The sequence below is a fragment of the Pipra filicauda genome, unplaced genomic scaffold (assembly GCF_003945595.2).
Source record: "Pipra filicauda isolate LSUMZ 115617 unplaced genomic scaffold, ASM394559v2 scaffold16_size7369187_pilon, whole genome shotgun sequence".
Taxonomy (NCBI): domain Eukaryota; kingdom Metazoa; phylum Chordata; class Aves; order Passeriformes; family Pipridae; genus Pipra; species Pipra filicauda.
The window spans coordinates 4,223,268-4,237,840 of record NW_024104207.1 but is presented as its reverse complement, the minus strand read 5'-3'; the positions used below and the strand labels follow the sequence as shown (position 1 = coordinate 4,237,840).

General features: G+C 43.1%; 1 protein-coding gene across 2 annotated transcripts in view; it reads right to left on the bottom strand.

Moving 5' to 3' along the window:
- Window positions 1-13,738, bottom strand: part of DISC1 (DISC1 scaffold protein) — a 191,487-nt gene extending 177,749 nt beyond the window's left edge. For both annotated transcript variants that reach the window (XR_005562923.1, XM_027721399.2), the window contains exon 1: window positions 13,612-13,738. Coding sequence is in view for 1 of the 2 variants with exons in the window: in XM_027721399.2 (XP_027577200.2) it covers window positions 13,612-13,693 (82 nt within the window). In the remaining variant the exon portion in view is untranslated. The remainder of the gene's footprint in view (window positions 1-13,611) is intronic.
- Window positions 13,739-14,573: the final 835 nt, after the last annotated feature.

Sequence of the window (14,573 nt, the reverse complement as noted above, 5' to 3'; positions counted from 1 at the left end):
CAATGCAAAATTCTGTAGAGGCAGCCCATGCAAATGTCTAAAGTGGAGAGAACACCCTGTTCTTTCCGTCAAGATCTGACAACAGCTTTAAATATTACACAGAAATAGGGGAGCAAGGATATTGCATAGAAACTGTGAAGTTTGCTTAGGTCATAAATTAATTTGCAAACAACACTTAATGGGTTTGCAATCATATCTTATAAAAGTATTTCACCAAACGCGTGAAACTGCGAAATTAGTACACAGCAGTCCTTTTCAAGAATGGTCTATTTAACACAACACACTTCTCTTTCATCACTCTGTCTACAGAGTGACAGCATGGATTCCCACTGCTTCTGCTCAGTCAGATCATCTACAGCAAGACTCTAATATAAAACTCATCGGGGGGGAGGGGGAAAGAATTTTAAAAAAAAAGTGAAGTGTGAGAGCACATTGACAGCAGTCAATTTCTAATTCAAGCACAGTTTGAGTGCTCCAGCTTGGAGATTTGAATTTTTAATTTCACCAAGAGAGCAGGTTCCAAATTAAGCATCTGATGCACAGTCAGTCTGAAACCAGAATTGAGTTTACTGAAATAGAAAGTAATTTTCTCTTAACAGCTCAGTAGTGATCACTATAATGAAAATAAAACAACGTGGCAGTTCCTATATTGCCAAGGGTGAGGAGTCCGGATTCTTTTAGCTTTACAATTTAATATCAGTCCTAGGAAAAATACTCCTCCTTTGCCTGATGAAAGAAGTTCACCTTACAGCCCCAGTCTGGCTGTCAGATGCAATGCCCATGAGGTCTAGGCAACAATAGAGAGGGAATGGAGCTCCAGACACAAGGAAACCTGAGCACTAAGTTCCCACAGAAAGCACACCACCCCAGGATGCAGCTTAAATATAAGATACTATAAAAGCCAGGCATGAACACAGACTGCAGTTACAACTGTGCTCAGGACACAAGGCCAACCTGTAGCTAGAAGGAAAGCAAAAAAAGTGTGCTGGTCCCTCACCCTGCTCCCCCTGAAATGACAATCTCAGGGCTTCACATGAAGCCCTGCAACTCTTTATGCTCCATCAAAATTTCTGTACTCAGGTATTCTTTGCTCTTCGCAGCAGCAACTGTGTGAACTGTACTTTTGCCTGCTGACAATAAACTGCCACTCCAAGTGGCAAGATGAAGATTCTCAGCTGAACCCACGAGGCACAGACTGCAGCACTGCTCTCCCATCCTCAACAGCGACACAAGCAACTTCAGTTAACACAAGTCCTTGCTAAATGCCAGTAGATTACTCAGCAGCATCATCAGCCTGCAGGTGTTATAACCTGTGAGGGGTCAACCTTTGTGCTCCAGCAAGCAGACTGCAGTTCCCTTGGAGACCTTCACTGCTACGCAGGAAAGACACACACAATATCCCTTTTGAGACCTTTGCTGAAAATGGCTTGATCTTTACAAACCTTACCCAAGGCTGTAGACAGACAAAACAGAAGTTGGAAGTTTGTTTTATTGGGCCTGAGAACACAAAAGTGAGGACATGAGCTATATCCGTTTCCTCTAGCATGGAGGAAAAAAGTAGACTGGTCAGGAAATTCTGAGATTATGTATGAACAAGCTATGGAAGAAGTACTATAGCAGATATTGCTGCAAGTGCAGGAGAATACTAACCGCTGGCAAGAACACCTCTCTTCTAGCAGAAATCACTCGCCCTTCTAAATACAGTGAGACAGAAGGTCACTCTGCCTAGAACAAGTCAGATATCTTAAAAAGAATTTTTAAAAATTAACACTCCAAGAATAGAGTTTCTCTCCAGAAGGCAATGGCATTGAATTACAGAATGTAGCACACGTGGCAGCACAGAGCAGCAACGGCAATCAATACAGAGGATGAGAAGACCTCAAGAAATGGTCACAGAGCACTCAAAGAAGGCACCCACCAGTGCTAGACAGCTAGCTGTCTATATCTTCCCAGGTGTGAGCCCTGGCATTAGAGGACAAACTTGGTATTTCCAACCCACATCACCAGGTACTGCAGGAGCACAGATTCGAGCAACTGCTTACTCATGTCCAGGCAGGAGCTGAGAGTTACCCCGTGTGCCTGACACCACGACTAAAGACTCAACAGGACCAAAGCACGTTCATGCACAGTCAAAGCCATTTGACTTCCACTGGAAGCAGACAAGGATCAGGGGATACAGTCAAGTAGCAGCCAGTCAGACTCTAGACTGAGTGAGGACATCACCAACACCAATGTTTACTTTGACTGTCACTTTACTCATTTTTGTCTCCATCCCAACACTGCACACGCTTTTCACTGCTCCCATCAAACCCTGCATTATTTTACACTAACTTCCATTGCATTTCAATCCTCGCTCCCCATTTATTTCTCTCAAACCAAGCACTCATTTCTCTTCAAGTGAAAAAGAGAATTAATCCAGAAATCATTCTATTTGCTGCCCTGGATCTTTGACCAAACTCTGCATAGGTCACACTTCACACTACACAGTCTAGAGCGATAACAAAGCTCCCAAACAATGTTCAAAGCCACAGAGAGATACCCTCTTTCCTAATATCATTCCTCAATACCACTTCCCTGGTCCTTTCCAGTTTATTCTTTTCATCCCGACCCCAAAATGCATAAGCCTCCCTTCATCCCCCTTGACAGCATTCCTCTCACAACGGCAAACAAGCATGCCTCAACTTACCTCCAAAAATCCTCTTCCTATGAGCCTCCAGGCCCTCCAGCTCCTCAGACCACCCCATCCCTTCCTAGATGGAGAGCCTTCCTACTTCACACTTCCCATCTGAGCAGGGCTCAGAAGTTTCTAGTCTTCCCCAGGTGCATTTAAAAGGAACCCAACCCCACTTCAGCTGTGTTCACTGATTTCATCGCTTCCCTCCAGGTGCTCAGCCTTTTAGCTACCAGGACTTCAGCCAGTTCTCAGGGCTCCTTTTACCTCTTTCACAGCACACACAAGAGTTTGTATGACAATCTAAACCAAACCTCACTCTAAAGGCACACTGACTCCATTCATCCCCTTTGAGATCATCTCAATGAAAACACTCTTGAAAGAGCTTCTTTCCCATGACTGTAAATCACTGCTATTCATGTCTAGGAAATCAAGACAATTACCTGCCACAATTTACTCTGGCAGTCTCCCTGGGCTAACATATATTACCTAATAATACAGGCTACACTTATTAACACATGTCTATGCTGCTCAACAAAAGCACACACTTTTGCCCTAAGTTTTTTTTAACATATTTCTGTCACATGCTATTTGTAATTCACTGAAGTACTACTACCTACGTACAAAGCCCTAGGATCTGCCACCTTTCATTGAGCCTTACTTGTCTGCTTTTGTTACCTAGGTACATTAAAGCATAGTATTAAACTTTAAGGAAATTGTACCCTTATATGAGATAGCTTGCAGAAGTTTCTTGGGTGCCAAGGCACCTGTGTGATACTGTAATGAAACAGTCTTCTGCAGAATACTTCAAGTTAAAAAAATAATGAGAAGTACACTCAAAAATCAGACTGGCCTTTCAAAAATATTCTCTCTATTAAAAGAATAAGCCAATGAAGCAGTTTTTTAGGTCAGCATATTCCAGATTCAGCTTAGCATTTTAAGTGGATAAAAAAGGTGCATATTGTACCATATGGCGTTAAACACGCACACCTGAATAGATCTACTTCAGTAACAAAAAGCTTGGCAGAGGAAAACTTCGAGTGTCATTCAAATTGTTTTCCAGAATAAATATAGATGGTTAGCTCGTTACTTCCAATACTTTTTTCTTTTTAATTTATTACTTGTTTTAGAAAACCTGAATTCTGAATCCAGGATTAGCAGGATCCTGTGCAAGGTAGCTCACATCTGCCTATCCCTTTCAGGTGTATGGGACAGGTCCATGGGTACTACTAGTGTAGTAGCAGCAGCAGCAGCAGATTTCTTCCCCTGCTTCTTTCAGGTTTACAGATAATACTCCTGACAAGTATTACTATTAAGAAGTAGCAGGCAGAACTGCTGTAGCTTCCTTTCAAGGAAAGCAATGCATTTTCAGAGACATTTGATCTCATCAGTTCTGAGGTACAGCAGTGGTCTGACGCATTGCTTTGTGGTTAGAGCAGGCCATGTGAGAAGCTATACGACTTACCCCAGCCAGAAGGCATGCTCAAGACAGAAAAATTACTAAAACGGGAGTCCTGAAAGACAGCTAGGCAATAAGTATTTTTGCTACCAGAATACACCTAAGGCTTTGTACTTTTAGAACTCCTGCCTTCATGGAATAGATTGGAGATTTAAAAGTAGCATTGGATGAATTTTATCTTTATTTTATCTAAACTATCAAACCTTGGAGTCCCAGGTCCCCCCTGAGGCAGACTCTGCAATAATGCTATCCTGTCCAATGAATTTTTACTCGAAATTTCAGGTTTAACTTACATTTTCACCAGAAATTTGAAGCAAATACAAACATCATATTTAGATGACTGCTTAACTTAGCCATAATGACTTGAACCTGTCTACACTTGTGTACTCCGAACTGAAACAAGTCTATACTAATCCACAGATCTGAGACTGGAAAAAATATTTATAAAATATCTGTGTCAAGGAAGTCCACTAAGAGAGTCCATAGACATAAGTAGTTAATTGACAGGCTTCTTTCATTTCTGAGTGAAACAGTGCTACTTTTATGCTGGAAACCTTTTAAATTTTTTCCTGACTAGGGGAAAAGGAAAACTCACAGCATTTTGAACATAGTTGCAAAAGTTTCACAACCTAGAAAGTATCCTCTTTTTCCAAACCTCTGTGAGCAGGAACACCTTGCATGACTAGCCTTATAAAAACAAAGAGGTGACAATAAAATTGTGAGAGATATCAAGAAGATACATGCATTTTCATTTCTGTACAATAAAAGTGTCATAGTGCTTTATTGAACAAAAACATATGAAATGTCTTGAACTTAAATTACCTTAAAGTCTGAGTCATAAGCAAGGACTCTGCACCAGAGAAAGCCATGAAGGCAGAACTAAGAACATCTTTGAGGTTAGAATGCCCTCTTTGGGTATAAAGATATATTTGCAGCAATGGTAAATTTCATTAAGTACAGTGCTATTTTATGCTATAGAAAGGAAAGTAAATCAAAGAATGCCAAGTGTGCTACTCTAAGACTTATAAAGATGTTAGAAATTACCTTCTAATTACCCTCTACTGGTAACAATTTTCTGAAGATGCTACATACCAATAGCAAGGATGACAGCAATCCATACACAGCAGCGCACAGAGATAGGACAAGAAAGAGATGGGCATAACTTAAAACAAAAAAGGTTCCAACTGGATACTAAGAAAAACTTTTTCATCCTGAGAGCAGCCAAGAGGTAGAGCAGGTTGCACTGTCCTTGGAGCTTTTCAGGGCCCAACAGGATAAAGCCCTGAGCAACCTGACAGAACCTCAGTTAGTCCTGCTTTGAACAGGGAATTGGACCAGAGACTATCTGAAGCTCCCTCCAACCCAAACTATCCTGTTATACCTCTAAGATTTAAATATATATGTCAGGATATTCCACTAGTTAACTGTACACAGAACAAAAGTTGAAGAGTTTCATTTGTGAAGATGCATGCCACCTTGCAAGAAAGCAACTTATCTGATTTAACTCCACAAAGGAGTCACAAGTAAGTTAAAAAACAATAGTTCCATCACATCCTGGAAGCTGAAAACGGCTGACTTTCAATGACTAAAGTTCAGAATAAAGTTCAGTACTAGAAATAAATAAGTTCTCAAACAGCATTTAAGCATCCATCATACACACACAGAGAAATCACGAGCTTTGGTGACGGTCAGGGCCTTAAGCAAGGCAGACACAGTAAGGCATAAGAACATAGGAACTCCAGTTGTTCCACAGCAGAAGGCCTTTAGTAGTTAGCTGGCGACTAAACAATGCTCATGAGCATCACTTCAATGTCACTTTGATCTACTGCAGTTATTTCACAAAATCTTTATTACTGAGGCTTTTTTATTGGTTGTAACAAATATTGGAGAGCATTTCTCTCAAGGCATTATTTGGTTTACTACATTAAAAATTATTTTGATACCTTTTCCTGGGCTGCTTGCCAACTGGAGGACAAGACGGAGCCATCTGTGAGACTCTAACTCTCTGAAGACACTTTCCTTTCAAAAACATAATCCCTTAAATGGTTCCAAGGGCATTACACACAGAGAAAAATCTAACATCACATCTGAACAGCTGCAACAAAACCTGCCTCTCACACAAACTTCCGAGCAAGGCAAGGAGGAAGACCACCTCTGCCCAGGGAATACTGCCACTATCCTATCCAGCATGAAGTCTGATTATGACACGAGCAGGGAAAAAGTCAAACCTGAATACTCTGCCACACAGCTGTATCAGGCAGCCATAAGTGTGACAGAGGTGTGTATGTTCTATATAACTGAATTAAGTAGCAATACAGCTATTTCTATATCTCCTCTTCTCTTTCTTGGTTTGGTTTTTGAGGGATTTCTGGGGCTGGTCTTGTTCTTCTTCCACTACTAAGCAATGTTGGTGCTCAAAATACATACACAGGCTGCTACCCAGAATTCCTAATTGTCCTCTGCACTGTCTTTAGCTGGTCTGTTTGATTTTGATTATTATTACTACTAGTATTATTCCCCACTTGCTCCCTGCATTGTAATCCTCCTTTTAAAAACTCCTCTCATATTTTATATCATGATTTTCAAGTCATTAGAGATCACTTTTAGACAGCTAACATGTAGAACAATTACTTCTAAGAGACCTAGAAGAAAGACAGCAACCCCATGTACTTCTCATGGCTTGCACTGAACAGTCATACTGGCCTCTCAGCATTAAAACCACAGACAATTTAAACTTGCTAAGGCTACACATAACACCTAGGCTTTCAATTTTATGGCCAGGTAAAGCACAGAGAGTTTCACTAAGGGCAGCACACAAAGCAGTAATGTAAGAAGCATGTGTGCATCCAGATTCAGGAGAAAGGTCTGAACTCTCATCAGGAAATTCAGTGCCACACCACACTTACCAGAAGCACAACCAAAGGGTTGCTACGCACCGTCACTAGTCATAACAAAGCTAAATTATTTTAAAATTATATGAAATTAATTCAGAAGGTGAATGGCATGAATATACAGACTCTTCAACCCAAAGATGGAAAACCTTCCTAACTGCACTCTAAAGGATAAACAGAAGGCCCTAAAGAACAACAGGGCAAGTCAGTATGTTTCACAAAGGGCAATCAGAATTGTTATGGATTGTTCTTCCCAAAACAGCAACACTGGTTACTACCTCCCAGTGCCACCTCATACAGAAAAAGTTGGTAACAAATGTACTTTGTAACTATATTCAAGGTGGGCAGAAAACACCTTGGCTAACATGAAATGGTTCCTAATTTGACCCTAGAACAGATGATTCCATGGAAAATTCTGTCATTGGCAAAAGCTGGTGCGATAGCTGGAAAATTCTCAATCTGCTAAAAAAACAAATATCCTATCACTATTGCTTGCTGCAAACAAAGAAAGAAGTGGAAGCTGATCTTTTCTGACCTTACAGCAATCTGAGACCCCTGGCAAAACTGGATTTTCCCATCTTCATTCACACAGGAAGCAGACATCCAGCTCTGGTGCACCGCTCAAAGGGAACTATTAAGTGAAGCAGCTCTTCTCATAGCCAAGTCTGTACGAGGCCCCTGCAGACCTCCTGCATGGGAACACTACAGCAGCTGTCCCTCCATGACCATGTTCAGGTTCCCAACAGAAAAGGGAAACACAATACCTGTTGATTATTAACTAGTTTGGGAACAAAACCACACAGAAGATCAGCTGCTCTGGTGCTGCACTCGAGGCAACGGTGACCAGGCCCTTCTCACGCAATTTCAGTGAGGGTCTCCTCAAGATTTCACAGCTCTAAGCAAATAAAAATGTACTGCTCCCCTAAACAAGGGCTCTGGCAGAACAGGAGCAAGTTTTCAGCATGGTTCCCTGGCAAACAGTGCTGCCCCACTGCAGTGGCAGCATAGTCTGGGACCACCCGGGGTGTCCGAGAGCATCCCATGCTTCTGAGACTCCACACCACTGCTGAAGCAGAGATATCAGCACCCTATCCATATCACTCCCACTGGGGACACAGCAACAAAAAAGATGCTACCATTAAGGAAATCTTACTATAGCAATATAAATCATCACGAAACTCAGCAGGTGTTTGTCACATTCTCCCAAGATTTGTGTGCCTATGGCTCTGCAAGAGCAGAGCTAGGAATGCAACACAGCCACAGCTCAGCCTGAGCTATTAGTGCAAAGACTGACAGGTTAATGCACTACTCACAAAACGAGAACAGCCAGGCCCCAGCAAATGGCTGTGCTGCCCATTTCCCTCCATCATCTGGGTCTCCATGGGCCATCAGCAACAGGAAGCACCTGGAACTTAGACCAGCACAATGAAATTCAATCTCATCCCTGCCTCAGTTACCGTCCTTGTCCAAAATCCTAAAAGAGAATGGAAAGCTCTTGTTCCCAAAGCCATGCTCTCCAACAAGAGGAGAAAACTAATTTGATATGATCCGCTTAGCCCTTGCAACAAAGAGTCAGATACTTTATGGAGCTGAGACAGCCTGGATTTACCACACTGAACAGGCTCGGTGATGTTCCTTCCTTGGAACCTCATGGTGTTTCCCTGAAGTAAGGCATTTATGTGTGTGGGAAAGGGGAACAACCAGAACACAAGCATTAGGAACATAAAGGAAAACCATGAGGATATAAGCATCTGGCCTTGCAAGTAGTCTCCCCTAGGCACCATTCCAGGTGCCTGTGTATCTACAGGAGTGATAACCCATAAGACTAAGCTGGTATGTCAGTGGAAAGGACGCTTACCAACATATCATTGAAGATTGGTAGCAAAATACTTTAAGCATCCCACTAAAACAGCATGAAAGCAGTTTAGTAGCATGAAAACCCTATTCTTCCCCTTCCCAAGCTCTCTGGAGACTTTATGGCTTTCCAAAAACAAAACAAGAAGACCCTAAGAATGTTCTCCTTTGATGCTCAAAACATATTTTTCAGACCTTAAACCTTGGTGATTTAAACTCAAAGTGCTGTCAGATAGATGAGCTGAGCTAGGGACTAAGCTGCTCACCCCATTAATCAGCAAAGTCACAGATGCGTTGGGCAGGGCACATCTCAAGGACGAAGGACCCCCGCCTCCCTAAGATCTTGCTTTATGGTGAACTTGCCACTGGCTGCCGCAAGAGAGAAGCCCCAAAGAAAAGATATAAGGACTCCTTGAAACAACATCTCAGCCTTGGCCATATTGATCACCATAACTGGTCTACTCTGGCCTCCAGTCGGGAGGTCTGGAGACACACCATCTATAACGCTGCTGATGCCTTTGAGAAAGCACGCAGGATCACTCTTGAGGAGAAGAGACAACACAGAAAGAATCGTGCCTTGCAGAATATACCACCTAAAGAGTCTTTCTGCTGTGCCTTTTGCAACCGGACGTGCCTGTCTCGTATTGGCCTTTTTAGCCACCAACGCGCTTGCAACAAATGTGGGTAGAGCCCTTCCCAAATCTTCATTCGCGAAGCCTAGCCATGATCTGATGATCATGAAGCCATTGACAAACTTCATTACCTACAGACATATTGAAAACATCACTATCATTTGATTCTGATTTTCCATTATTATTCACACTTAAGCAAGGTCTTGAAAAGCTACACCAATGCCACAGCTACTAACCCTTCCATTCCTGTTTAGTGTTGGAATGCTCTCTATCAACCTCTTGACTTCACTTTACAGGTTGCCTCAAAGTTTCCCTGCTAAGAGATTTTCCTCTGTAATGGTTTCCTGCCCCACTGACCTCTCAGCCCAGCAAAGCAAAACTTCCAACAAGAGCACACTAAACCCCTCCAAACAACCAGCTCTTCAGCCACTGCAGAGAACAAGGAAAGTTCATACACATGACATTCTTTCTGCTCTTTTTTTTCAGGAGTCACTTTTCCCACAGAGCTCTTTTCCAATGAGATTTTATAATCTGAGCATACATACAGTGTGTTTAGCAAATTTCTGTTCATTCTGACTTGGTTACTGTTTCATTCAATCCATAAATACAGGTAATGCATACAACTTTGAAACTAAAGCACTAAGCACTACTAAGAAAATGCATTTTCCACTTCCCATCTCTAATTATGAGTACACAGCTGTTTATGTAGTAAATATTTACTTTTCAAGGTAAAATCTAATATTTAGGTGGGGTTTTTTTACACTTGTCACTGTTACAAATAAACAGAGTGACGGAAGGCAAAAAGAGCAGAGTAATTAGACAATTTACCCTGACATCAGGGTCACACAGTTAATACACCTATTTGTAAGGCAGCAAGAGGGGAAGGGAGGAGGGGGTGAGAAAGAACAGAATTTGCCATCGATCATACTCATTAGACAGCAAGGCCCCAATTAGAAATTTATCACACACAGATAATAAGAGTTATTCTGGAAGGAAGCGTGGCTGTAAGATGAAGGAGGGTCTGAAACAGAGCAAGCAGCATTTTACAGTACATACAAAGGGGAGGCAGAATCTAAATTCTGCATGTCCCAAAGGAATCACACTGAACAAAGAAACCCTACTTGAGGCAAGCACATGATCTCACCCCTCTGCCTGCAGACTTCAGATTACTCATTAAGCCACTTCACATTCTCAGCATCAATAAATAGGAAAGCAACTCCATGTCAATTGCTAATTCAATTTCCATACAGAAGACTGATGTTTAACAAACAAAGTATGTCCATAGCGGATCTCAGCTTCCACTGCAGCAGTAGCTAGCAGGCTTGATAAAGAAACATTTCTCCCTGAAAGCATTTTTCAGATGAGCTGTTAATGGAATCTGTGCCTATAGGCTAAAGAAGAAGAAAAAAGAAAAAAGTGTTAAATAATGTTAACATTACACAGAATTAAGGAAACACCTCCAAATAAGGATACTACCATGCCTAACATAAGCACAGCAGCCTTCTTCAGTGCGAGAGGGCCAAGTTTTATCTCGTGTGACTGTTGATTTACAAAAGGCGCATTCATTCCGAATACATAAGGGTTTTTCAGCAGTTTTCCTTCAAGAATATTGAATAGTATTACAACATATCCTGAGTTCAATCCTAATCTAAGTGACACAGCATGAAAGGACTGCTTTCTGGAAAAAGACACAAGATGCTAAGGATGAACTTGGAAATCACTATGGCAACTCTGCAGGTTCCTTTCTGTTCACCTTGGAGGCCAATACTCCAAAGGAGGTACAGAAACCCCTTTCCACAGGAGTCATTAATACGCATTATGGCCAAAACCAGAAAAGGTCACAGCCTGTCTCTGTTCAATTAGAAAGACAATTTGCTCAAAGAAACACGATAATGAAATGGGAGGAAAAATAAAAATCATAACTCCCAAGGAGCACTTGTGAGGTGTCACACACTCCAGTAAATCTCACTTGAAAGGTCAGGTGGTTCAGTAGTTGTCAAAGGCTCAAGCTATGGCGAGCAAAAAAAGCCTAACCGAGTGTGCCTAATTTGTGAACAAAGTCAGAATTAACCTTTAGGGTTTTCCCTTTTGTCAGTACAAAACATTGTTTGCAGTGCTTTCTGTCCTCCTGTTTGTCACAATTAATTTATCCTGGTGCTAATAAATCCTCTTTTCTTTCACGGCTCCACTACAATTCCAGCAGCAGTAGCTTAGGCCCAAAGTTTTGACTTCACTTTACTGACAGGAACAAAGGATTATTTATCTAAATTTAAAGAGGGAGGAAACCAGTGGCAATACAATACTTGCCTGTGACCGTTCTTTAGAGTGATGCTGTACTGAAATTATCAGTATCATGTATGAGAACATGCCATTTGCAGTGTCCAATCTCAAAGAGTTGTACAGAAAAATTGATAACTCTGACAGTATCAAGCACTAGGAAGAAAAATGACATAGTTGGACATGGTCCTAATCTCAAGTGTACAAAACACTGTGCATAAGCATTTGGGGGTTCATGCACATTCCCTTGTGGCATAATGCCACGATCACAATATTTTAAGAAACCAGAAACCTCTAAACTCAGTTTTTTTAACTTTTAAATCAAATATTTAAACACTCTTACTTTTCAGTTTCATAAGGGTCTAAAAGCCCTATCAATTGTAAAAAATGTACTGTAGCTTCAACTGGAAAACCACTGTTAATGTCTTCCTAGAATGAACCACAGCAATTTTAACTTCAGCAATGACATGAGGGAATACCCATAGAACATAATTAAAGGGACTTCAGTATTTAAACATCAAGAAAAGTTTAATAAAATAGAACTTCTCCCATTTTCAAGAGTTACCGTAAGGCCAATTGCAAACTGACAAGTAAATGAACAAATAAGAAAGGACAAAAGCAGAGATAATGCATCCCAGTGTACTTCAGTCACTTCTTTGAAAACTCATTTACTTTAAATTACCAGCAGCACTAGCTTGTATACCTTCTGCAGCATATTCTGTGAAAACCTTTATTATAAAAGCACTTCACTGCACAACTCTTAAACTGCTATTTAAGAGTATAGCAAGAAGTTACTCAAGCACTTGTACAGAAAGATTAGCCTGGATTACCAAAATACGAACGAGCTGTTTTCTATTAAACCGTTGGCAAGGAAGATGAAAAAACAGCAGAAATGCACCCAGTGAGTGATACACCTTTCTTCACCAGTTGTCCTGGAAAAGGTGAAGTGCTTTATTCCAAAATTTCCCAAGGCTCCAGCCTTTCACCAGCACCAGTATAGGTAATGAGGGCAGCCCTAGCTCAGGACAGCTGACTGCTGCTGCTCTGAGGGAGGAGGAGAGCAGCTCATCCACATTAGAGGTCACGGTCTTATAAAATTCACTTATTTATAAGTGTATATGCACAGAGTCTTCGTTGGGATGGCAGTTTCCTTTTTCTTCCTTAAGCCAGGACTGGAGATATTATGTGGGTGGCTCTTCTAAGAGCACCATTACTTCCCTCTTTTTGTTCATTAAAAAAAAAAAAAAAAAAAAAAAAAAAAAAAAAAAAAAAAACCCAAATTATACATCTTCATATCATTTGAACTGCGTTCACCGGCCGAAGAGAAATTCGAGGGTTTTTTTGAGTTAAAAACCAGTTCTGGTATTTAAAAGTTGCAAGACTGTTTCTTAGACTACAGTTACTGTGAAACAAATGCCAACACCACCGGGGGCTTAGGAAAAAAAAAAAAGGAAACATTATAAAATCCTAAAACTTTCAGACTTTGAAATGAAATATCCGTGTTTTATTTACGAGGAAAAACAAACCACAAACAAACAAAAAAAGAAACCCAAACCAAAACATTAGTAAATTCCCTCCATACTCAACACGACTCCCCGGGGCTGCCGACTCTCCCAGCCCGAGGGCACCTCCAGCCGAGCCGCCCGGCCCCTCCAGCAGGGCGAAGCGCTGCCGGCCCCGGCCCCATCAGGGGTCCCAGTCGCCCCCTGCCCGTTCACAGGCTCCGCCGGAGCTCCCCGGCCGGGCACCCGCCGTCCCCCCTTCCCGCCGGCGGCCGCCCCGCCCTCCCCCGCAACACCCGCGGCTCCCCCGGGCTGCCCCGCTCACCTGAGCCCGCCGCGTCCCCCCCGCCGCCGCGGCGCCGCCTGTCGGTACCGCCCGCCCCACACCGGGGCTGCGGCCGCCACATCCCGGCCCCCCCGTCCCACACCGGGGCGGAAAGCGGCCGTGGCGCCGGCCCCTCCCCGCCAGGGGCGGGCCGCAAGCAGCCCCGCCGCCCTGGGGAAGGAGAGGGCGGCGGGCGGGACCGGCTCCGGAGGGTGGTGCGGGTGGCGGCGGTGCGGGAGCGGCGGTAGGGTCAGGGCCGTTCGCACGCACGGATCCAGAGAACAAGGGCCCTCCAGTTCCTGCTTGCGCATTGGTCTCGGGCTGTACGGTCTCTGCTCTCGCAGGTCTGCGGGACACCGCCGTTAAGTTAGGAGGGATGAAGAATCACAGAATCGGTCAGGTTAGAAGGGACCACTGTGGGTCATCTGGTCTAACCTCCCTGCTCAAGCAGGGTCATCCTAGAGCACATGGCACGGGATTGTGTCCAGATAGTTCTTGAATATTTTCAGTGAAGGAGACTCCACAACCTCTCTGGGCAATGTGTTCTAGCGCGCAGTCACCCTCACAATAAAGAATTCCACCAAGTGCCTCTTGTCCTATTGGTTGGCATCACTGAGAAGAGCCTGGCTCCATCTTCTTGGCATTCCTGCTTTAGTGAGGGCATTCCTCCCTCAAATACATTGATGCTTCTCTCAGTCATCTCTTCTCAAGGCTAAACAGGCCCAACTCCTCAGCCTGTCCTCATAGGTGAGATACTCCAGTCCCTTACTGAACTTTGCAGCCCTCTGCTGGACCCGCTCCAGGAGCATCATGTCCCTCTTGTACTGTGGAGCCCAGAACTGGAAACAGCACTCCAGATGAGGCCTCACCAGGACTGGGTAGAGGAGCACGATCACCTCCCTTGACCTGCTGTCAAGCTACTTTCCAATAGGTCAGCCCTCAACCTGTATGGGTGCTTGGGG